The sequence below is a fragment of the Drosophila elegans genome, unplaced genomic scaffold (assembly GCF_018152505.1).
Source record: "Drosophila elegans isolate 14027-0461.03 unplaced genomic scaffold, ASM1815250v1 contig_476, whole genome shotgun sequence".
Taxonomy (NCBI): domain Eukaryota; kingdom Metazoa; phylum Arthropoda; class Insecta; order Diptera; family Drosophilidae; genus Drosophila; species Drosophila elegans.
This window is the reverse complement of record NW_024545863.1, coordinates 22,850,442-22,873,842: the sequence shown is the minus strand read 5'-3', so window position 1 is coordinate 22,873,842 and position 23,401 is coordinate 22,850,442. Positions and strand designations below refer to the sequence as shown.

The window sequence follows — 23,401 nt, the reverse complement described above, 5'->3', positions numbered from 1 at the left end:
TTTAAGTGACATTTTAATGAGTTTCTTGCAGTGAAGTTCACACAGAGCTGCGATGGCTGTGCTCCAAAAAGCCAAGAGACCGAAATTTATTTTCGTGAAATATTTGAGAAATTTATATGTCAGCAGCGGAAATTGCTTGACATGAAAGCCTGGCAAAATTGCTCCGCTCACACATAGAAAATAGCAATGGAATCGAGAAAAAATGTGGGGAAATGGAGAACGAGAAATGCCCATGCACAAAACAAAATTAATGAGCTGTTGGCTGCCTTTGAACAAGTCGCTCAGGCAGGAAAAAAAAAGAAAAGGGGGGAAAAGCGAAAAGAAAAATCCTAACCAAAATGTGATGACGACGACGACGACAACGACAACGACAACGACAACGACAACGACGTTTGAGTTGCGGTTAGCGGAAACCGGAAACAGCATATATGACAACAGAACGGAAGGGATTTTTCATATTCAATTGAGCTAAATGATTTATGTCTGTGTGAGTGTGTGTGTGTGTTTCGGTTGGATGTAATTGTGTGTGTGTGTGTCCAATCAGTGCGATGGACGAGTGTTTGTGAGCGGAACTCATTTGAATGCCTTTTGCTCCCTCGAAATTTGTTCGTTTGATCGGCGAAATGTTTGCCGAGGTTTTCCCCACCAGTTTGATTAGTTCCATGCCAAAAAAAAATGGTGGCGAAAATAAAGAAAAATACGTAAAAAAGTGTGGAAAAAGAGTGGAAAAGGACGGCAAGTGCAGAAGAAGCCGCAACATTTTAAACTGGGTCAGCTTGAAAACCAGACGAAGCAGGGGACCCGAAACCCTAACCCAAAACCAAACCAACTGGGTGCCATGCAACTTGAACAACTGTGTTGAGTGCCTCTTCTCAGCACCTCCCTCGTAAACCCCCTTTCTGTCCAATGCCATTTGCAGCATCCAGTTGCAGCTCCTCCACTGTCATCGCATAATGGCAGCCATGTTGGCTTACAAGCGACCGCAAGCCCAGTCCGAAAAACTTAACACGTTTGTGGTCAGACAGCCAAGCGGAAATGTAGGTGCCGACTGGTTGGCAAATCCAGCCATGAAAAATCCTCGACAGGAGTTGTCGAGATCCCAAAAAGTGTTCCAATGTTGCAGAGATTTATTTGCCACTTTAATATAACTCTAGCTTATTCACAACTGCCAAAATGTAATGCAAACCAAGTGAGTGATGTATTTTGCTCTGACAACAAAGTTATTATGCTAAGGCACTCAAAATTACATGTTAGTAGTGAGATATTTTATTATTCAATTTAATATTACAAGAAGCCGATGCTAAAAAAAAACTTTTTTCTTTACAGAAAAATTATTAATAATTCGATATTCATTTCTAATCTATAAAAAGACGAAAGCGAAAGAACAACGATTTTATCAGTTGCTTTTCACAACGCTTAGTTTTAGGTTTCACCATTCGTTTTTGAGTATTATTGACCGGCAAAGACAAGCTCAATCTTTTTGTGTGTCAATTCCGATGTGCAAGCATAGCATGCAACTATGTTTTGGCTGACCGTTAAAATTTACACATCACCCAAAGCAACATCTGCTGTCGAGAGCTGACATGGGGAATATCAAATGCAAAAACCGAAATCCCAACGATTCGATGGGAGTGCAGCTCATTGATGGCCAATTTGCTTGGCGAATTGCTGGGGAGGAGCGCCGAAAACTGCAATCGCAATTGCTGTTGGCTATTGCCGCCATTAATGCGAAAATGTTGCCAAAATCGACAGACACGGACCCAGAACTTTAGACAGAGAGGTGGAAGGTGCTTAGCTTTATCCTCTTCATTTTGGCCAATAATGATTGCTATTAAAGTCAATGGCATTTACTTTCAATAATTTTTCCAGCTCTTTTGTGCTAGCTTTTTTGAGTTTTCCCCAAATAACCTTTGTCATTCAATGGTGTTGTTGTCGATGATGATGATGGTGATGGCGGTGCTGGTGGTGCTTCTGCTATTGGATTTTTAATTAGAAAGCAGTGCTAATAGAATTTTTAATTAAATCGCTCGACCGCCCCAAATGGCTGGCTGTTGTCTCTATCAGGAAGGACTTTGCTCCAGTTTACTTGCCCTGTTGCTGGCTGACAACATGACACGCACACAGGCCAAATAAATGGCAACAACCATGTGACCCGCCTATTAATTAAAATTTTTGCTATTCAATAACAGACAACCCCCGTGGAGTTCAATAGTTACTACGGTGCACATATAAAAAATATGACTTAAAACATAAATGGGAAAATTTTAAAATTGAAAAAAGAATTTTATTGTCAGAAATGGTAATAAAGGGTGCCTGCATTTGCTAACAACACATTCAAAAAATGCATGCAACGTTTTCTTAATATTACGGAGGTAATATAATTTCTTAATGTTTTTAAGTATTATTTATATGGAATCATACATTTTTAATTTAAATGTACACCAATAATATTATAGATTTCAGAATCTTAGACTACATTATTTCTTATATAGATTCAATTTTGTTCTTCTTTCTTCTGGTCAGTGTTTCTGCCGTCCAAAATGTCAAATGTGTCATTAACAATTTCACATTAAAGGCGAGCGCAGCAAAGCGCCGCATGCTACTATCTACGACTAGGAGTGAATCGAATGTCAAAATTGTTTAGCATTTAACGTGACGAACGGGTCACGCATCCCCAGAGCACGATCCCGCCGACATTTGTCCGTTCCCAGGCGACCTTCCGGACTTTTCGGGCTTTCCGGACTTTGGGAACTTACCTTGACGGGCGTGTAGGTTAGGGTGGAGCCCTGGGCGGAATGTGGCCGGAAACCACTCTGCGGCATGTCGAAGGTCTCCGCCGTGTTGTTAAAGGACCACTTGAAGTTCTCCGGCGGCGGAAAGGCATCCACTTCGCAAACGATTTCGGCCGCCTCGTTCCGCGCCACTCCATAGATTTTCTTTTGATCGGGCCGGCAAATTGGCTTATCTGTGTGGCGGAAACAGAGAAAAGAGTCGGTGAGTGCGGAGATCGAAACAAAGTTGGCTGTGCTGTGGCTGTAGTGCATTCTGCTGTTTGCATCTGCAGCTGGAATCAATAATCGCATCAAACTCTGTTCGAAGGATTCTTTGTTTGAGACCCTGCCTCTCTACAGGCTCAGAAATCCCAAGTAGAAAAGTTCACCCTTCTGTTCGGCTGCCTTTGTTGCCCATTCAAGCAGCTAACTCAACAGAGAAATTGGCGAACAGAAAACAAAAGCCAAAAAACAACAGAACCGAATCGGGTTGGTCAACAAGAAACCGCGTAGAGGGCTAGTACGGAAGGGCTTAATTACCTTTGCGGATCTTTAAGCTTAACTCAACTTTAAACCGAAAGTAATGGAAATTTGTAGCCCATGTGGCATGTATCACAGTTGCCCCACACTTTCATTTTAATAAACATTTTGTATATATTTATGAGTTCAATTTAATTACCCAACAATTTTGAACACGAACTCCCAATAACTGCAGCCACATTATTATTAAATTAATAATAACAAATTTTAAGTAAGACCCGTTAGCATTATTTCGTTAAACAACATATCCATTTTTATAAAACCACAAAAAGAAGACTCGACATAAAGAAAAACTTCCTGTAGTGAAAACTTTGAACAGAAGCGACGGCGATTTCAAGGAAAAGCCGAGTTGCGCAGGCCAGGGGAATATTCAGTTTTCTAATCCTTGGCTGGGGAAAATCTTTCAACTGCCTCTTGTCCCAGCCACAAAACTTGCGAAAGTTGCAAGTGCCGCATTTATTGTGCCATTTGACAACTGTCGATATTGCATGCCAAGCTGGCCAAGCCGTAAACAAATTTTAAGCGCATCTCGGGCAGCGGGGGAATACAAAGTTGCCAGTTGGACACTGAGCTTTAAACAAAAGCCCGGCCAGCACAGGAATAAAAAAAGAAGTGGAAGTGATAAAAGGAAAATGGTGCCGTAAAAACAAAGGCATAAGGCAGCAACAAATGAATGAATGAAGGCGAAAATGAATAGAAGGCTCTCTGGCCTGCTAAATTGCTCGAAAAAGGCAAACTAATTAACCAAAGTTTGACTCGAGACAGGGCCAAGTTCAGGAATCCAGCACAAATTGAGCAGAAGATTTGCGGTCCTGTCTTGCAAGCAGGAAAGCCCCCACAACAAACTTAAGCTAAAGACCCAAAGCAGTTTAAATAATATCGTTGAGTAAATGGTTTTTGTATACCCTTTAACAAAGTTCGTCTGGAGATTCCTCTATTCAGTTCAATATTTATGAAGTTTTATTTAGTAGCTGTTACCAACATTTTATCGCCTACCTACTTGAATACATTTCAATTTGACCGTACCATAATCCATAGCTAGTTAAATGGCGCATTTAAATATCAACCTATCCAACTTGACAATAACTCGAGCTATTTTCCACTATTGTGCCACAAAAGTTCGAAGCAAGAGATTGCTTTTACTCTTTCCCAGATCCACTTCTTCGCCCTGTCCACAGCTCAGCGATACACAAAGGAGCATTCAAGCAGCGCACAATAATGGGGCGTATACGCAATAAAACTGCAAGAGGCCCGCACGAGCGCACAATGCTGGGAGTGCCCCGTTGAGCCCCGGATTCCCCGCTGTTGGCCATCCATCCTCATCTCGGGCCATACTCGAACACTCAATAATGCTCGTTTTTGTGTGTCAAAGGTTCACTAGAGAATCCAAACAGCAGCAGCTAAAGCAGCGTGGCCGAAGAAGGATTTCAGTGGATGGTTGTGGGTCACAATTCGATTTTCTATTTAAGCCCACGCCGAAGTATTCATTAATGGCCCGAATTCAGCCGTTCGAGAGCGTTTTATGGGTCAGCCAACACAATACGCGGCACACAATGTGGTGTGCGTGTGTGTTGAGGTGCCACAAATCAACATATACCGCCCACTCAACGCGATACTCACACATCACTTTCAGCTCGACCACATTGGAGTCTCCATCGCCCTCAACATTTGAGGCGGTACAGGTGTAGTTGCCAGCCTGGTGACGAGTGACTCCTTGGAGCGCCAGATCTCCGCTGCTGACAATCACGCCCGCTCGCTGGTTGTGCTGGATGATTTGGTGCTGCAATGCGGGATTAAGTCGTTATTAGGGGGGAAAATGTTCAAATTCGAGATGGAACGGTAAAGCTTGAGAGAGGAAGAGTGCCTTTGGCCAAAGCTAATTGAATTTAATTAAGCTGCCTTTGTGTGAGCTTTTCAAACCTAATGTACACGCATTTAATACCTCACAGGTGCTTCAAAACCCTTTAATTAATTGAATTTGTGTAATAACACTCCTTCTTTGTGGATTTATTAAATACCTTTTAATATTGAAATACGTGTAGGAATTAATTTTCATAAAATTAATAATGTGGGTGTAAGCCTTCCAATATTAGACTTATTAATATACCTTAATTATTGAACTTTTAATATTGAAATACGTGTAGGAATTAATTTTCATAAAATTAATAATGTGGGTGTAAGCCTTCCAATATTAGACTTATTAATATACCTTAATTATTGAACTAGGCTCTACAACCAGTGCAATAATAATATTCTTTAAAATAAAACTAAGGTAGGCAGTAGTTCCAGAGCTATAAACATAATGGCGATAGTAACTGCAAAAGACTTGCAATTTTTTAAAAGGACGTTCCGCAGTTAAAATTGTGGTTCATTTAAATTCATTCAAAATTCGTTCCCCACCGAGGATTTCATCTTACCCATACCCGAAGGCTTCCCTTAAAAGTTTGCTTGGCTAGCACTTATTCACATATATCCCTTGGATACAAGGTCACCTATCTGGGCACTTTTCGCCCCCCTGAAAAGCACTCATAAATGCGCGCATCACTGAACCCGCAGCTTCATTAAGGAGCTGAGCCTTGGCTGGCTACGTGCCTGGCATCGGTACTGAAAAATCAGCCGATATTTACTTTAAGTTCCTAGGCATACACTAACGTAGGGCCACCCACACAGAGGCCTTCACACCCGAATGCTTACAGAGGCTTGACCTTGTTGCTGCCTTTTCCGCACTTTCGCTCTCATTTTGAAATAATGCTCGAAGCCCAATGTTCGCCTTTTGGTTTGGTAGCCTTTTCCCCAACAGGCCGGCACTCGACAACATTTTGACGCATTTCCCCAGAGCCTTGTGCCATTTAGCAGCAAAACAAATTCGCTCTTTGCCCGAGCTCAGCAAACAAACAACCGGCGGGCAGCGGGAAGAGGGCGTGGCAACAATGAAAGCATTGAAATAAATAGGAATAGAAATAAAAATGTATATAAATATGGTCGACAAAAGTCAAAAAGCCAGAGCCAGCCGAACAAAGCCTCGACGACCTTAGCACACATCCATACTGAGATGCCTTTATCTGGATGTGTGTGCAAATAAATAGAAACAATGCAGTCCGGAAACCCAACACTTAGATAATAGTGTTGTCGACTACACTTGAAAAAATTGCCTAAACATAATTTGGCATGTAATTTCGAAAATATAAAAATTGGTTCTTAAAATATTCATTTAAGTGTTAGTTTGGCAATAGATTTTCCTGCTATTGTACACTTTTAATTGGTATCTGTGCATGTCTATTCAAAAATATCAACACTTTTGTTAATAAAAATATTAATACCTACAAAAACAAAATCGATCGATTAATAAAGAGTTTAAAAGTATTCAACAATATTTTTAATAGATTTAATTGACTAAAGTTTTGCTAAATTATTTATTTATTTGCTATGCAGAATTTGGTAAAATCTTGACATATACAGTTTTACTATTTTTAAGTGTACATAATAGGCCATTGGAGAACTAAATAGGGCTTAGAAAATGGAACGGGCAGAAGTTCATATACGATTGCATTGTGTAGGGGTCGTAGATCCTGGGAATACCACGCCGCATCTTTTGTTTGTTGGCCCACTGGTGTGTGCCCTCTCCATTGTGCAGATGTAAACAATTATTTAAATGGTTAGACAGCCGGTGAATGCCGAGTCATGACCATATTTGCCTACTAGTCACATTTCGGCCATTGACTTTGTGGCGAAATGATTGATACTATTGGCCAAGTATCAGAGTAACAAGAAACCCGATTGCAGTAACAGATGTATCCATATTATGTACAATGCTTTGTCGCTATTAGCATTTCTCTTGACTCGCTCTTAAAGACTCTTAAAGTGCAGAAGAGTCCCAAAGGCATTGTTAGCCCGGCTTGAACGAAGGACCTTTCTCGTTTTCCGCACAGCCTCAATTCCCGTAGGGTTAACTTAAATAGCCCGAAAGGGGGAGGGAATGAACTGTGGCTTGGCTCAGCGACCTTGTTGTCATAAAACAAATAAAAATGTCGCCATGCATATACGAAAAGTAAATAAAGTTCAAGGTTGTCGCAGCCCAAAAAAAATAAAAAAAAAACCTGAAAAGGAGAAAAACCAAAAAGTGTAAGGGAAGGCAAACAGAAGGAGGGCCAGCAAAGCTGTTCCGCCCCAGTGGGCGTAGAGGATTATTTCAAATAGTTTGGGGCACATCCGCTGCAGAATTTCCGCCCGCCCGCCATCCCCCATCACCCATCACCCGTTCGAGGTCACCACCCCCAACAGCACCTACTTCCCGCTGACTTGATGATGTCTGCACAACCCTTTAGTGCCCCTCAATGCTAATGGCGCATTTTATGCGTTGCCATTTCTGTTTGTCTGTCTCTCGGCCGTGTTTTCGACATGTTTGCCTGCCACTCCTCAAGCGCCAAGAGCCCAGGGCCACAATCACAATCCTCGCCGCCCCTTGTGTTCGTCTGTCGCTGATGTTTGTTCCGACTATAAATACCCAATTAGTTTCCGTAATTTATCTGATGGCTCGGCCTGATTGAACTGATTTGGTTTAGCTTTTCCCTGGGCACTTTTTACACGGCCTCTCTTCTTTAAAGTTTCTCTAAAAAACTAAACGTTACTTTATACTTTTCTTCAACGTTTTTGAAATAATAAATTATAAAACAACTTAAACGTGTTTTTGGTTCCTATTTAGGAAAATCTAAATTTTTAGTGAGACAATCTCTTGATATATAAAACACAATCTCTTGATGATATATTTATCATTACTGGGAAATAAATAAAATGGTCGGTATTTGTATACGAAAGATTTTGAATTTCTAAACATTAGTTGCAGATCACAACGGTACATAATAAAAATTAGAATATAATAAAAATAAATTCAAAATAAACAAATTTTTATTTGTAAGCTTACGCAAGGTTAAAACCATGAACAAACTGTTATTCAATTAACAATTTTATTTTATTCACATGTATTTGCTAGCCTTAAACTTCCAGTTGATAGCTGAGTATAGGATATGAAAACATTTATTTAAATCAATGTAAATTTCCAACTGCCTTTATGGTCCAACCAAGCATTGCCATTTGCCTTGTGGAACTATGTAAATATTCATGCTCAAGTTGCTGGAAAACTCTAAAGTCGTTTCCACCGACTTTGTTCTCTAATCAAATTTTCCGGCTATGTTTGCTATTTCTGCGGTTCCTGACGCAACTCAGATAAATGCCAGTGTGTGTGCCAAATAAGTTTTGCTGCCGACGGGACTCGGATTCATTCGAAGCTAGCTGGTTGCTGTGGCAACGATTCCATCAAAGTTCTCTTTCCTTTCCCACTAGCTGTTGTTGTTAATGAACATGTAAAACTTTTACTCGCACGCACACAGACACTCATCGGAGAACTTTCTCCGCTGTTTGTTTGTGAGAGTGTGTGCATGTTTAATAAAACTAATTGTTAATTTAATTTGCCAGCTCGTCGTTAATTGTCAGCTTGTCTAATTGAATAATAACAGACGAAGACAAGTTGCATGCTTTCCACTTTCGCCCTGCGGCTGCTCTGCCAAGAAGAATGGTTCAAACCGAATCGATGTGGTGGCAAAACAAAAATTAATTTACTTGTTAACTGGGTGCAACCGAGTTGATATAACTTGATTTGACTTTTAATTGCATTTGCAGGTTGCACTGCCTCTGTCTCTGTCGCCGTTGCCAATTAACAATTGACTTTTAATGAACGCCCGACTTGGCTTCTTCGCCTTCACTTGGTCCAAGTCATTTGCAATTTTCCGCTTGGCCTTGAACTCATTACGCATACGCCATGTGCACAGCTCGACCAAGTGTGGCTGTCTGTCTAACCTCTCTGCCTTTGTCCATGTTTTACTGTTTTCACAGTGTGTGTTTGGCTTAGTTTCGTATCCATTTCATTTCCATTTTTGCACTGCCGCAGTGAACTTTTATTGTTATGACACTCGGCTAAGGGGAAAAGTTGGAAGGCGGAGGGAACAGTGTAGGGGATTTCACGCTGAGCTGGCTAAATGTAAGTGACGATTGCAAACTAACTAACTGTGCTGCTGTCGCTTTCTGGCTTGTTAGCCTGTAATACATTTTCTTTGTCTCGTTTAAAGACTATTACGCCATTGGTTTTGAACATTTTAAAATAAAAATCAAATAAAAATCTGCTTCTGTTAAGTTATAAAAAATATATCAAAACTTGAGCTAATGTTAACCAGTTTTGTTTTTGCCATTATCAATTAAAGCACTCAAAAAACATTTAAAACAAATATTAACTATTATCAACTGTTTTGGAGAACTCTATTTAAAAATTGTTTTTCATTTTGTTAGGACAATTAAGTTTCTGTTTAAAGTTAGTTTCCTTTTAAAAATTCTGTTGTCAGTTCATTTGCATTTAACATTGACTTCTAAAGCTCATTGATTGCCCCTGTATTCTTCCAGACGTTCACTTTCCCTGTTTCGTCTGTATCCCCTATATAATTACCATTTTGTTCGATGTAAGATAGACTATAATGGATTCAGCACTCGAACCAAGCCATTGTCTGTCGGTTAAATTATTATTTCATATAAAGTTTTTATCTACCTACCCTCAAGCGTGCGCTCATGTCTTGTGGAAGTTCTTTTGTACTAAATATCCTTCGTTGGCCGCCCCCTAAAACGTAAAAGTTTTTGGTCGTCTTCGAGTATTTGTATTTGCTTATTGTTGTTTTCGGTAAAAGTTATGGCTAAGTTGTTGGTTTTGCTGTTGCCGTTGTTTAGCTTAGCTCTTTGTTTGGTCATGTACTTCATTGTGAATGAATTCAATTAGCATTCATATTATTCATACACTTGATTCGTTTCTTGTTCGGCATTGAATAACATTTATTTGGCAGCCATTGTGGCTGCTGTGGTGAGAGGTTTTGGCGCGTCTACTAATAAACAAATGATTTGCCTTGTAAACTTGTACGGACTCTCGAAATTCTTCCCATCCCAAAGCCCTGTCTTATGCCAGCCACTTGACTCAATTGCCTTAAAATAATTGGCCAATAATTCAGTAAAAATGACCACTTAATTTCGGTTTCATAATATTTTAGTCGCACGGAGGCTCGTGTGTAAGAGAAGCACGCCAATGTCTTGGGAATTGCCGGAAGTTCGGCAATTGTTCGCTCAATTGCCTTGACTGAAACATTTGAAGTATGTTTAAAGGTCAGTAAACAGAGAAAAATATTCATTATATAATATATAATAGAATATTTATATATATTTCTCATATTCCCTGCTCTAGATCTGAATTATATATTAATTAAATTTCTTTTACATTATTCTCGGTTAATAATAAGTGTAGTCCTTACCTATTACATATTATAAATTAAAATCAATACTGTTATCGAATATATTATTGTGTGTGTATTTAAACAAGAGCTTAATGTTCCAAATAATATATCGTATATGACACTAAAGGGTATTTTTTACTAAAAGTTTACTTTACACCCTAGACCGCACTCTTCCTTTTCGCTTTGTATCTGACTCAATAAAAAGAGCTCTTCTATTTCAAACAGCCCTTCATAAATATTGCAAGTCAAGAAAAGTTTTTATTTGCTCACTTACATTATGCTTCCATACAACTTTATAAGCAGCCGGATTTGCATGCACTTTACACTCGAAGTAAACATCATCGCCTTCCTCGATATCCTCCGGATTTAGATTGGAGCCCAGGTCCAGCTGCAAGGTGGGAATGACTGCAAAGAAAGTGGTGAAGAAAATCAAAACACTGAAGGAAACATTGTATTTCACTGACTAAGGCTGAGACTTAGACTTGGATTGGGATTCACTCGGAGGAGAGTCCATCAAACGTAATATGCTGTTTTGGACAATCCTTCAACTCGAGTCCAAGAAAGGCATGAAATGGGTGGGAAAAGGGGGTTAATCCCGGCTTATCCGTGATTAGCGTCGCTTCGTCTTCGCCTTCGCCTTCTATCTGTCGGCTCTTTGCCACCTTCCACTTGTTTATTATTATTTTGCACATTGTTTTTGGCAACTTTACCTAGTCGCAGTTTTGGTCTTGGGGGTCTGGCCGCTTAGTGTTTCTGCCTATTTCTTTTCTGCATTCTGGGGTGGCACGTTCTATGAGCAAGTTTCTTTAAGCCGATTTCGTCTTTTGAAAAGACTTGTTAATGAAAATGAAAAGTTCTTTAACACACACCATCCCAGAAATGGAAAGAGAATGGACGTAAACCGAATAAATGAGGGTGGAAGAGGGGGGTGGCAAGGGGGGGGGGGTGACAATGAGGACAGGAAGAACGAGTCAAAGCAGTTTGCATAATTTAAAGACTTTGCCCACTGCTCCAGCCTCGCCCGTCCCGCTCATTGTGTCTATCTTTTTCCCGCTCAACAAGTTCATTAGCGATGACTTTAAGCCGGCACAGAAAACTAAACAGAAACGAAAGGACGAAGGAAATAGAGGATTTGCACTCGGAGAAATGAGGTTGTCTTTAAGTGATTTTAATTTTAACAATTTTTTAAATGGTTTAACAAAAGTTTTAGAGAGTAAAAATATAATAATTTGTGTCTAAAATATTTATAGAAATTAATACTTAAATAATAATGTAATTTAGACTTGTTAAGAAAACACATATATTTCCCGTTTAAAATAAATACTAGAATTATTTTTAATAGCCTAAAGTAATAACAAAAACAGAACGAGCCGCTTAATATCCTGCTAAAATCACAATAATTAAAATTAAATTATATAGCCCCCGCATATTTTTTCATCTGCATAATGACAGCTAGACGTTCTCCGAAGGAAGCTCCAAGTGGCTGGCAGGCCACACTGTTGCGGTTAGGATGGGCTTAAGTGGTAATAACTGTCACTGGCCAAGCTGGCCAACTACGTCGGGCTAATGCATTTTATGGTCCTCCATCTCGGTGACCCCTGACCCAGCCCACCCACCGATCCCTCGTGGAGCGAATGTCCCGAAAACCAGAGGAAAAACCAAAGCAAGCCCGACCCAGTCGTAACTGCAGCTTAACGTAACGACTTTTGAGTGCCAGTGGCACATTATGCTTCAGCTGCAGTTGCAATAGGAAGGACTGCATCTGTGTGTTTACCACTGTGTGGGTGCTTGTGTATGGGTGTATGAGTGTGGGTAAGGTCTGTCATTGTCCTTTGCACAAAGTTGAACCAGTTTTCGTTAGCAGTCCTTAAATTGATTCCACTATCCTCTGCTGGCATATAAATTGCATTAAGCTTAAAGCTTATTTTCCACTTTTATTCCTTTATATCCTTCCTGAGGGTAATTTAGTTTTATCGAAAAGTTTGCAATTCATTTTAGGTTCAATAAATAACTGGGAAACTATTTAATGAAGTCACAAACTATTTAAAAATAACAACAAATTCTGGAGTACTTAAAAACAAATCTAGAATAATATTTAAAGGTATAGAAAAATATCCAAATTCGTTTGTAAATATTTATTTGTACCACCTAACAACACAAAATAAGTGCTAATACTTATTCTAACCCTGATCCTTAAAAGGTCTACAGTCCGTGATTTTTTTGAAACCAAAATCTGCCTCATCATTAAGTTTATCGCGGATATGCCTTACATTTTTGTGGGCCTGTCATTTCCTGTTGATTTAATTTTGCTGAGCCTAACCGGAGTTGATTGTCTGGAAAATAAGGGCTGTCTGCGCTGAGGTGCTCGAATTAAGATATTAAAGATAACTTTATTATGGCCCGGCTAAATGTGAGGTAATATAATGAGAAAATTATTGGCAGCGTCAACTTTAACCTGCCCCATCTCAACACTGGTAGCAGTCGACATTGCATCAACTTTTCAATTTACACCCGACGCAGGAGACAAACAAAGAACGCGCTTAAAAAAGACACAAAATCTTTTCGTGGCAACGAAAAAAGGTTGGGAGCCGGGAAATATGAAATCTCAGGAAGTGTCAGGAGCAGGAAAACGGAGAGGGTCCAAAATATTTTAAGCACGCTATAAACATGTAAATGAGCATGGAAATTGAAATTGTTATCTAATTTTTTATATCAGCGCTCGCGCAGAAGCTGCGCCTGACTCTTTGCACAAGACAGCACTGTGATAAAATCTTAGCACAAAATCGAAAGCCAAGATTGTTTTGACTAGAGTTTCGTCTCGTTAATTTTACTACAAAACTGTGGAATCATACCTACAAAAAAAGAGTAAATTCACTGCTTGAAATATTTATTTGCTAAAATATTTTACATTAAAAAAGGCAGAAAAATGTTGTACCCTGATTTTAAGGCAAGCATTTCTCCCAGTGCATCATTTGCAGCCAAACGCGGCAGCATCCCCATCATCGCCGCAGCACCGAAAGGAGTAAAAGTTTCAATAGCATTGGGGAACAACGAGGCGGCAAGCTTTTTAGATAATAGACGTGGCAACTGTTTGCCCAAGACGCTGTCGTCACAGCCCAGAAGATGAGGACACGAGACCCCAAGACTATTGAAACATTAAGGGCTATCCGCGCATATGTGCGGTGTGTGGGTGTGGCTTTAAGTGAGCTTTCCGGCTTTTCGTGTGTGTGTGTGCACAACTTTCTTGGCCGCGCGCGTTTTTAATATTTTGCCATAGAAATTTTATTAACAAACTTTACCCCCAGTACATTGTTGACGCGGCCCATAAAACAAACGTTTGACATACGAGCCATTGGAACGGAAAAAAAAATGGAATGTATTATGTATAGCCCGCCAATATTTGCAACAGAGTTCCGAAATCCCGCCTCCAGCCCGTCCTGTCACTATGGCATTGGTATGCAAAACAGTATTGATTCCCCAAAGGACATGGGCGATAAGCGGTTGACATAGTTTATGGGATCGCACGAGAACCAGAACGAGGGCCCATCGATGGTTTATGGGGCACTCATAAAGCAGCGGCATGTGTCAAAACGGGCTGTTATTAATGCGGAATGGGCAGGTTGTTCCTGGCACACAAAATATTCCAGGAGAACAGTTGACAATGTTTTGATTGATTTCAAGACCAAAACAGGAATTAGATAATTTACCCGAATCTAGAAGACAGAATTAAGACTCTATTAATTTATTCATTTTTGCATTCATTAATTTTTTTTTTTTGCCTACCCCAAAAACATTTGGTTCGCTTAAAAGTTTGATATTTATTGATCATATTTTATTTAATCAACTTAATTAATATAAAATACTCTACATGTAAATAAATACTTTGTTGGTAATTATCGCATTTATAACTGATGGTCAGCAAATAACCAGTTAAATTGCCTTTAATCTTTTAAATAAAAGCAGGATGTATAAAATGTTTTCGTTTAAGATTTTTGCACCCGTAAAAAACGATGCAAATAATAGGCTTAATTAAAACGTTTCAGTATCAATTATTTAATTGATGAATAATATATATTTTTTTATGTTATATATACTCACAGAAAACATTCAATTTCATGGCCGTTTCTCGGATGCCATTCCGTACGAGCTCATTGGTTGCCCGGCAGGACAATGCCTTGCCATGATCCTCTCTTGTGGGTGTGATCGATAGCACCGAAGTGCTTACATTGCCATCCTCAGAGACCTGTAGTAAAATTAATCAATTATTTTGTGAGTAAATAAGAAAATATATTTGCCAATTACCTTCTGACTGTGCCCATGTAGTTCGAGGTTGCCCATCCACCAGGTGATTTTGGCCGGCGGCCTCGATCCGATCGCCTGGCATTCGATCTCGTACTTTCGATCTGCTGACATCGGCTGGTTGTTGAAGCTGATTTCTACCAGAAGAGGACGCACTGCAATGCAAACAGTTTGATTATAGACGCACATTAATTTCCATCCGTAATTTATTTGCTTAAATGACATTTAAGATTGGTTTTTACTTTCACCACCCCTGACGCTTTTTAGTTTTGTTTTACTCTTTCTGCGTGTTGTTTGATGCGGCAGCAGCTTTTTGTTGATTTATTCAAATTGTGTGTGAAAAATCGAAATCGAAATGGAAATGGAAATGACAGGCAATGCAATTAAAATTAATTGCAGCAAATTACGATCGCCACCAGCAACAGAAATTGCAGCAAGAAAAACTGGGTAGTGCAACAATGTCGAGCATAGGGCAGCAAATATTTCTGTTTTCCATAAAAGGGCGCATTATATGAAATGATAAATGTCAGTCGAAAAATGCAAAGGCAAAGCAACCGACACAAATCGAGGAAAAGCATCTGTAATTTTGGTCCACATCTCCCAATACATTTTCAACTTTATTTAAATATTTATTTTTATTTAATATTTTTTGCAGGAAAACAAGAGACCATACAATTATAATTGTATAACAAGAAAGAAAGCAAACTTCGGCAAGCCGAAGTTCATATACCCTTGCAGCTATTGCAAGAATTAAACATTTTTGAAAACATTAAAATTATGATTTACTTTCGTATATGTTTAAAAACATTGAAGCTATGATGATTTGCAGCTCAATTATTTGATAGTTATTTTATATATTTTTATTATTTCTAAGGGAGCTATATGATATAGTCGTCCGATTTTGATAAAATTTAAACCATAATTCTGAAATATTTAACCATCACTAAATGTCGAAGAACTAAACAAAAAATTAAAAAACAGAAAAGTTATAATTTTTTTTCATTTATTTTTCCGATTGTTCCTATGGGAGCTATATGATATAGTCGTCCGACTTTGATGAAATTTAAACCGTAAATCGGAAATATGTAACCATTACTAAATGTCGAAGAACTAAACAAAAAATTAAAAAACAGCAAAGTTATAATTTTTTTCATTTATTTTTCCGATTGTTCCTATGGGAGCTATATGCTATAGTCGTCCGATTTTGATGAAATTTAAACCGTAAATCGGAAATATTTAACCATTACTAAATGTCAAAGAACTAAACAAAAAATTAAAAAACAGCAAAGTTATAATTTTTTTTCATTTATTTTTCCGATTGTTCCTATGGGAGCTATATGCTATAGTCGTCCGATCCGGCTCGTTCCGACTTATATACTACCTGCAATAGAAAGACAACTTTTGGGAAAGTTTCATGCAGATAGCTTTAAAACTGAGAGACTAGTTTGCATATAAACGGACGGACAGACGGACAGACGGACAGACGGACAGACGGACGGACAGACGGACATGGCTAGATCGACTCGCCTAGTGATGCTGATCAAGAATATATATACTTTATAGGGTCGGAGATGTCTCCTTCACTGCGTTGCAAACTTCTGACTGAAATTATAATACCCTCTGCAAGGGTATAAAAATCTCATTAAGGTTTTTCGTTCCGCTTGCCTAAGTTCATCGAAAACTTTAAAAAGCTTAACGCGGATATATCGTTTCCGCATTGCAATGACTGTTTAATATATAATTGGCTTATGGGCTTTTGTTCAATTGGTAGTTCACAAACAATGCATTACATTTCAGCCAATAAATATTCATGCAATTACATTTATGTAATTTGAATATTTGTTAATACTAATGATGACAGCAATTTGTTTGTCCACAAAATTGAAAATTGGACAAACAAATAAACAATAACAAACATAGTTCTTTTTTCGCCACCCTAATATGGTCACGTAACGCTTCAGAGTCCAGGTTCATTATCAGCATTACACAATTTCCCATAGTTATCGCTGTCATTGCAAATGTTTTTGTGCTTCTTACCTTTATTTATTTGTTGCGTTTTGGCGCATTCATGGAAAATTATAAATTACGCTCTTTGGTTTGTAATTGGAAAGTGCTAACAAATACTAAAATATCGTTTGATATTACTCTTTTGCAATATATTTATTTTTTGAAATAGTTTAATATTTGTTTTTGGTTAAAATACAGTCTTAATAGATTCCTACTTTTATATCTTTATTATTAGGCTTACACATTCACAAGCCCATTAACTGATGAAAGGGTAAAGATTTACAGATACCTTTAATAATATATTGTTACATTTCCTGTAATTAAATAAGTTAAGCCAACTGTTGTTACTTTTTTCTGTAATTTTTATATTTTCTGCGTTTGGCCGCGAGTTTTATGCGCTAATTTAAAGGCGTGTGACACTTCAGTTAAGCCCAAATGCGATAATAAAAAAGGAAAACTAAAAGGAAGGCAGAATGAGAAAGAGAGACATGCAGCTATCTATAATTTTATTTATTTCAATGCCTTTTTTTTCTCTTTTTCCGTGCATACATTACAATATTATTTTACTTTTTATTGTTTTCGTAGGCAATGCGGTTGTTGCTGCTGCTGCAGAAGCGCTTTATTGTAATTAAATTAATTATGCACATTTGCATTGGAAAATCATTTAAATGTTTAATTAAACGCACTACACCAGAGAGCATAGAGGACCAGCCTCAAGGCCCTGATTCGCGACCAATTATGCAAAAATATCCTTTAAATTGTAAATATCCTTTATATTAAATTTTCTAGAGAAATTTCAAAAACAAAATAAGTTTAAATATTTTCAATAGCTTATTTCTAATTTGATAGCGATGATTTAGCAATTAAAATTTATGATTCCAAGCCCCAAGGAAGCCTCAGCTTGCAAGCAAAATGATAAATGCAGAGGAAACATTTTAATTCAATTAAATGCTGCATTTCGGGTTCACCCAGCCCTATTGGTAGCTGAAACTAAGTGCTAATGAGGAACTCTCATAACTGTATTGTGAGGGGGACTGAGTATCGTGACGGGCGTAATCTAATTGTTGGTGGCCATAAAATTAACTAATTACGGTCGTACTTATTATACAACTGCCCTGTTTCCCATGCCCATATTCTGTTGCTAATGCTAACAAAAAACAGCAGAATTTGTGTTAAGGAAAAGTGAAAAAACCTGGTTAAGTCCACCACTACTATATACGTTTCAAGGTCATTTGTTAAACGCAGTACGAGGCTGTGGCCACATTAGTTGACTAAGTTATCGAAATTCCACAGCCTCGTCCTAAGCATTCCTTATTGGCGTGTTAACTTTTATGTGCCTGCAAGTGCGACATATTCTTATGCTTTTCTTAGTCCTAATATTTGCCCCAACCCCAACTCAAGGCAATAATATCAAATTGGCGCATCACCAGCTGCTGTCGCTGAAACATTTCAACATTACTTTTCGGGTACTGGGTGCCTAAGTAGGAATTGACGTCCAATTGCTTTGGCGTTTTGAGAGCCATGACAGACGCGCCTAAGTGCCATAAAATTCTATGGCCAATCTTTGGCTGTTAGCGCAATGCCATGGGCCTAATAACTAAGCATCCAACAAAATATTAAAGAACAAGGAAAATTAGTAAAGTAGGCGCCATGAGAAGGAACTTAAACATGAAGTTCGATGTTTTTTGAGATGATAATAAAAAAAATCGTCGTTCTATATTTTTGGATTTAAATTTAACATTTAATGATATAAAGTCTTCTGTGGAATTTAAACATATTTAGTAACAAGAAAGAAAGCAAACTTCGGCAAGCCGAAGTTCATATACCCTTGCAGCTATTGCATGAATTAAATACTTTTGAAAACATTTAAATTATGATTTACTTGAGTATATGCTGAAAAACATTGAAACTATGATGATTTGCAGCTCAATTATTAGATAGTTATTTTATAAATTTTTATTATTTCTATGGGAGCTATATGCTATAGACGTCCGATTTTGATAAAATTTAAACCATAATTCTGAAATAATTAAACATTGCTATATGTCGAAGAACTAAACAAAAAATTAAAAAACAGAAAAGTTATAATTTTTTTTCATTTATTTTTCCGATTGTTCCTATGGGAGCTATATGCTATAGTCGTCCGATTTTGATGAAATTTAAAACATAATTCTGAAATATTTAACCATTACTATATCTCGAAGAACTAAAAAAAAAATTAAAAAACAGCAAAGTTATAATTTTTTTTCAATTATTTTTCCGATTGTTCCTATGGGAGCTATATGCTATAGTCGACCGATTTTGATGAAATTTAAACCGTAAATCGGAAATATTTAACCATTACTATATGTCGAAGAACTAAACAAAAAATTAAAAAACAGCAAAGTTATAATTTTTTTTCATTTATTTTTCCGATTGTTCCTATGGGAGCTATATGCTATAGTCGTCCGATCCGGCTCGTTCCGACTTATATACTACCTGCAATAGAAAGACAACTTTTGGGAAAGTTTCATGCAGATAGCTTTAAAACTGAGAGACTAGTTTGCATATAAACGGACGGACAGACGGACAGACGGACAGACGGACAGACGGACGGACAGACGGACAGACGGACAGACGGACGGACAGACGGACATGGCTAGATCGACTCTACTAGTGATGCTGATCAAGAATATATATACTTTATAGGGTCGGAAACGTCTCCTTCACTGCGTTGCAAACTTCTGACTGAAATTATAATACCCTCTGCAAGGGTATAATAAACTCGTTTTCAGAGTTTTGAAAATATTTAGTTGGGACATCATAAATGCCATTTATTTGGTTTTCATATAGAAAGCTTAACTTTCCAATGCATTTTATTTATCTCGTTATCCCATATGAAAATTAATTTTTGTTACTACAAATAAACTTGCAGCAAAGCAGCTTTTCCTAACACAAATCTCCTAGCCACGTACACTCGCTGACAATCACACGAAATGGGCAACAATTTAATTCAATTTAACAATTGCTCCTGCCCGTGGAAAGCGTACAAAAGGGGCATTTAAAAAATTGTCACAAAATAATAAATCCATTCGGGTCATGTGCAGTCCACTAACCTGAACGCAACTTCTATATTAATAAAAACACAGAGTTCGATATGGTGCGGGGGCGTACAATATGTGCCAGGTCAGAGGCCATGGTAAATGGAATAAGCTACGCACAGGAATTTCTGTTGTCCCTATTCTGTGCATATTTTTTTTGGCATTCGGGTATCGCATGCAATGTTTCTGCTGTTGCCGCTTGCATTTCGTTATATTTGCATAAGCCATTTTATTATCTATTTTTTCCTACTCAGCCTCTCTGGGTTCTTTCCTACTTTTTTGGGGTGGCTGGCAGTTTGTTTTTATCTGCACAGCTATTTGTTAAAACTTTTATCGCAACTCTTAAAAGCGATCAAAAAAAGTGAAATAAATACAATAAATAAATAAATTGTTTGGCAAAACGCTTTTAGCACCATATTTGGGTCGCTTAAACTCGATTCAATGCAGACAGTGTTTTGAATTCACTAACTTTAAATTGGAAAATAAATGCACAACTTGTATTTTGAACAAATTCCATTAATACAAACTAGACTCTCAAGACTCTCACACACTGATTGACTAGCTTTAAAGAAAAGTATTTTTTTTTAATTTTACAAACAGCAGTCTTATACTCACAGTAGAGCTCAATAGTTATGTTGGTGGCCACATATTTCTTGTGGAAATTGCTGGCCTGGCAGGTGTAGACCGCATGTTGGTGGATTCGTGACAGGTTGCGAACCACCAGTTTGCTGTTGATGGCGCCATCGTATGTGTAATCGACAACGCTGTTCTGGAGCTGGCCATTCATCAGCCAGATGACAGTCGGTGGCGGAGAACCTGCAAAAAAATTGTTTAAATTGTTTATAAATACACTTAAGTTTATTAATTTATAGTGCTAAATTCGTAAGTGTTTCAGAAGATATTTTATAAAATATTTTATAATATATATAACAGGTTATTCTTCAGTTACGGAACTTTTCCATGGTGAAAAGTTCACTAGACAAGTGTCATTCCTGGGTTAAAGAGCTCGTTATAATCTATTCCTTTAACTTTTAATTTAGTTGGCTGGTGGGCGATGTTATCTTGCCACCACAGTGGTGCAATCGCTGAGGAGTGGAGTCCACTTAAATCAACACACAGACGTACAGCTACATTACTCATACGCAGCGTGCGGCACTTGGCCGCTTTTAACGACTTCAACTTAATCAAGCGCTGAAATTAGCTTTTGTGTGCGTATATGAGCGCACATTAATTTAATAGCAACGGGTGGTCGGTTACTTACTACTGTGTGGAGAGCAAATAATACACTGTAAAAAAATAATTAATCAAACTTAAACTGCAACTTAAGGGATGTATAGAGGGGATTCATCTAGTTCCATTTGTCATTTTAAACTCAAAGTCATTTAACTAAACATTATTTAATAACAAGAGTTCTCATTACTTTTCTGTCAGTGTCAGGCGTTGACACAAATAAATACTCTGACATGCTTGTTGTATATTTTTCTATTATTACTAAGTTATTGCGCAAAATGCTTGATGAGTAGTCATAAAAAGCAATGCGTCTGAACAAGTGCCATTAAATCCACCTGGAAATTCACTAAAACTAAGCCACGGATAGGCCAAAAACTGCACTTGATATGTTTGAAAAATGTGTCACACACTCACATATAGATTTTCATATACGTATGCCGATATACAGAGAGGTAAACGCACATTACTTTGATTAATAACTGCCATTCGGTAGAGTTTTATGTTGTTTATGAAAATATTTCACATACTAGCAGAAGGCCCTCTGTGTGTGAGTGTTTGTGCTGGAGTAGATTAGCGCATATGTAGCAAGGCGGCTTAATGGTTGCTTGTTATTTATTGGCCTCTCCTCCATCAAAAATACATCGAAAAAACGTAACAAAAAACAACTGAAAAGCCAGGGAAAACGCATGTAAAAAGTACGATTGTGCATTGCAATTGTTGCTGTCTTTAAATCACTTAAAGCCCTTCTGTGTTTCAGAATTTTATAACTCTTGCTTTCACTTTAAACCCAGACCAAGTTTGCTTGCAAGAATCAGGTGATGTCTGCTGTATTTTAATGTCAACATAAGGTGCCACAGCCAACGCAAACTCCCACGCACACACCAGAAGCTGACTTGCATTTACTCTCCGCACAAACAAACACAAAGTTTGCACTAGTTTTTTACTCTTTCGCCCTGGTTTCCTTTCTCTTATCCTGCATTTCCATACCCTGGCTTATCCAAAAAGTAAGCACTAAAATTCTAACTTTTGCTGTCTTAAACTGCATTTTGCTTGCTATATAAGCAAATAAAATATTTATTTTTTAAATTTATAAAACATTTCACTTCTTATAATTTTTTGTATATTTAACTAACTAAATGTAACTAAATAAATTAAATACTAAAAAAAAGTTTTTTCTTAATCAACATATTAGGTAATTTATAATGATCATTAAATACAACTTTTGAGAATTTTAATCAATGGTTTAGTTACTAAAAGAAAACCCAATAAGAACTATACTATTAACAGAGTATTTTTTCCAACATTCCTCGAAAAACCACGCTCCTTTCATTTATTTCCTTTTGCTTTTTTGCCAAGTGCTTTGCCATTTTTTGAGCAGGCATCAAAAAACGGGTTTTTGTGCCAGGCAGCAGAAAAGCAGTAGCCAAGTAGCGGCAAAAGCGACATTAGCATTTCTTTGCCATGTCCACCTGGCGTGCTCCTGCCCTCCTGCACACCTGCCCACCGGCCCACCACCCACAGCCACACCCACTTCCTAATGAGCAGCAGCATTCAAACTGCGTGCCAGTTTTTAGCGTTTCCTTTCGGCGGAGACTTAAAGCCGCTGCCAGCGAAGTCCGACTCATTTATGCACTTTTGCACACACGTTACCGGAGCTCAAAGAGTCCTTATTTCTGGTTTCGCATTGTTCTGTTCACCGACATTATTCAGAAATGCACAGCGGGAAGAATATACACCACTTGGTATTTCCAAATACCTATGTTAAGCAATTGAAATTTTCAGTCTATAAAAAAAGTTTAAAACAAGTTTTAAATGTAGTTTTCTCATTTGATACTATTTTTTGATTTATAATATCTAATGGGGAAATAAATCTGATAGTGTTATTAAATATAGTACAATTTAAAAAACTATCTATTTATTTACTTTGATTTATAGCAAATATATGAGATGCTAAAAAAGTACTGTTAATAATTTTTATTTATTTTGTTCTCTGTGGAATAAACAACTGAGAGCAAGAGACACCCTTCAACATGCATATGAAAACATAGACCATGTGCTTTAGTTATGCAATGCTGAAATATTTGCTTGTTTAGTTTTGCATATCTTTACATCATCTGCATTTGCTTTGGCTTTGGATTTGACTCGGGTGAAA

General features: G+C 37.8%; 1 protein-coding gene across 1 annotated transcript in view; it reads right to left on the bottom strand.

Moving 5' to 3' along the window:
- The window catches only part of LOC108136907 (irregular chiasm C-roughest protein), a 64,320-nt gene that overhangs the window by 14,660 nt on the left and 26,259 nt on the right, over positions 1 to 23,401 (bottom strand). The window contains exons 6-11 of the mRNA XM_017258365.2: positions 20,635 to 20,835; positions 14,936 to 15,087; positions 14,732 to 14,876; positions 10,908 to 11,038; positions 4,932 to 5,091; positions 2,757 to 2,965 (exon numbers count right to left, since the gene is read on the bottom strand). Coding sequence (XP_017113854.1) covers positions 2,757 to 2,965; positions 4,932 to 5,091; positions 10,908 to 11,038; positions 14,732 to 14,876; positions 14,936 to 15,087; positions 20,635 to 20,835 — 998 coding nt within the window. The remainder of the gene's footprint in view (positions 1 to 2,756; positions 2,966 to 4,931; positions 5,092 to 10,907; positions 11,039 to 14,731; positions 14,877 to 14,935; positions 15,088 to 20,634; positions 20,836 to 23,401) is intronic.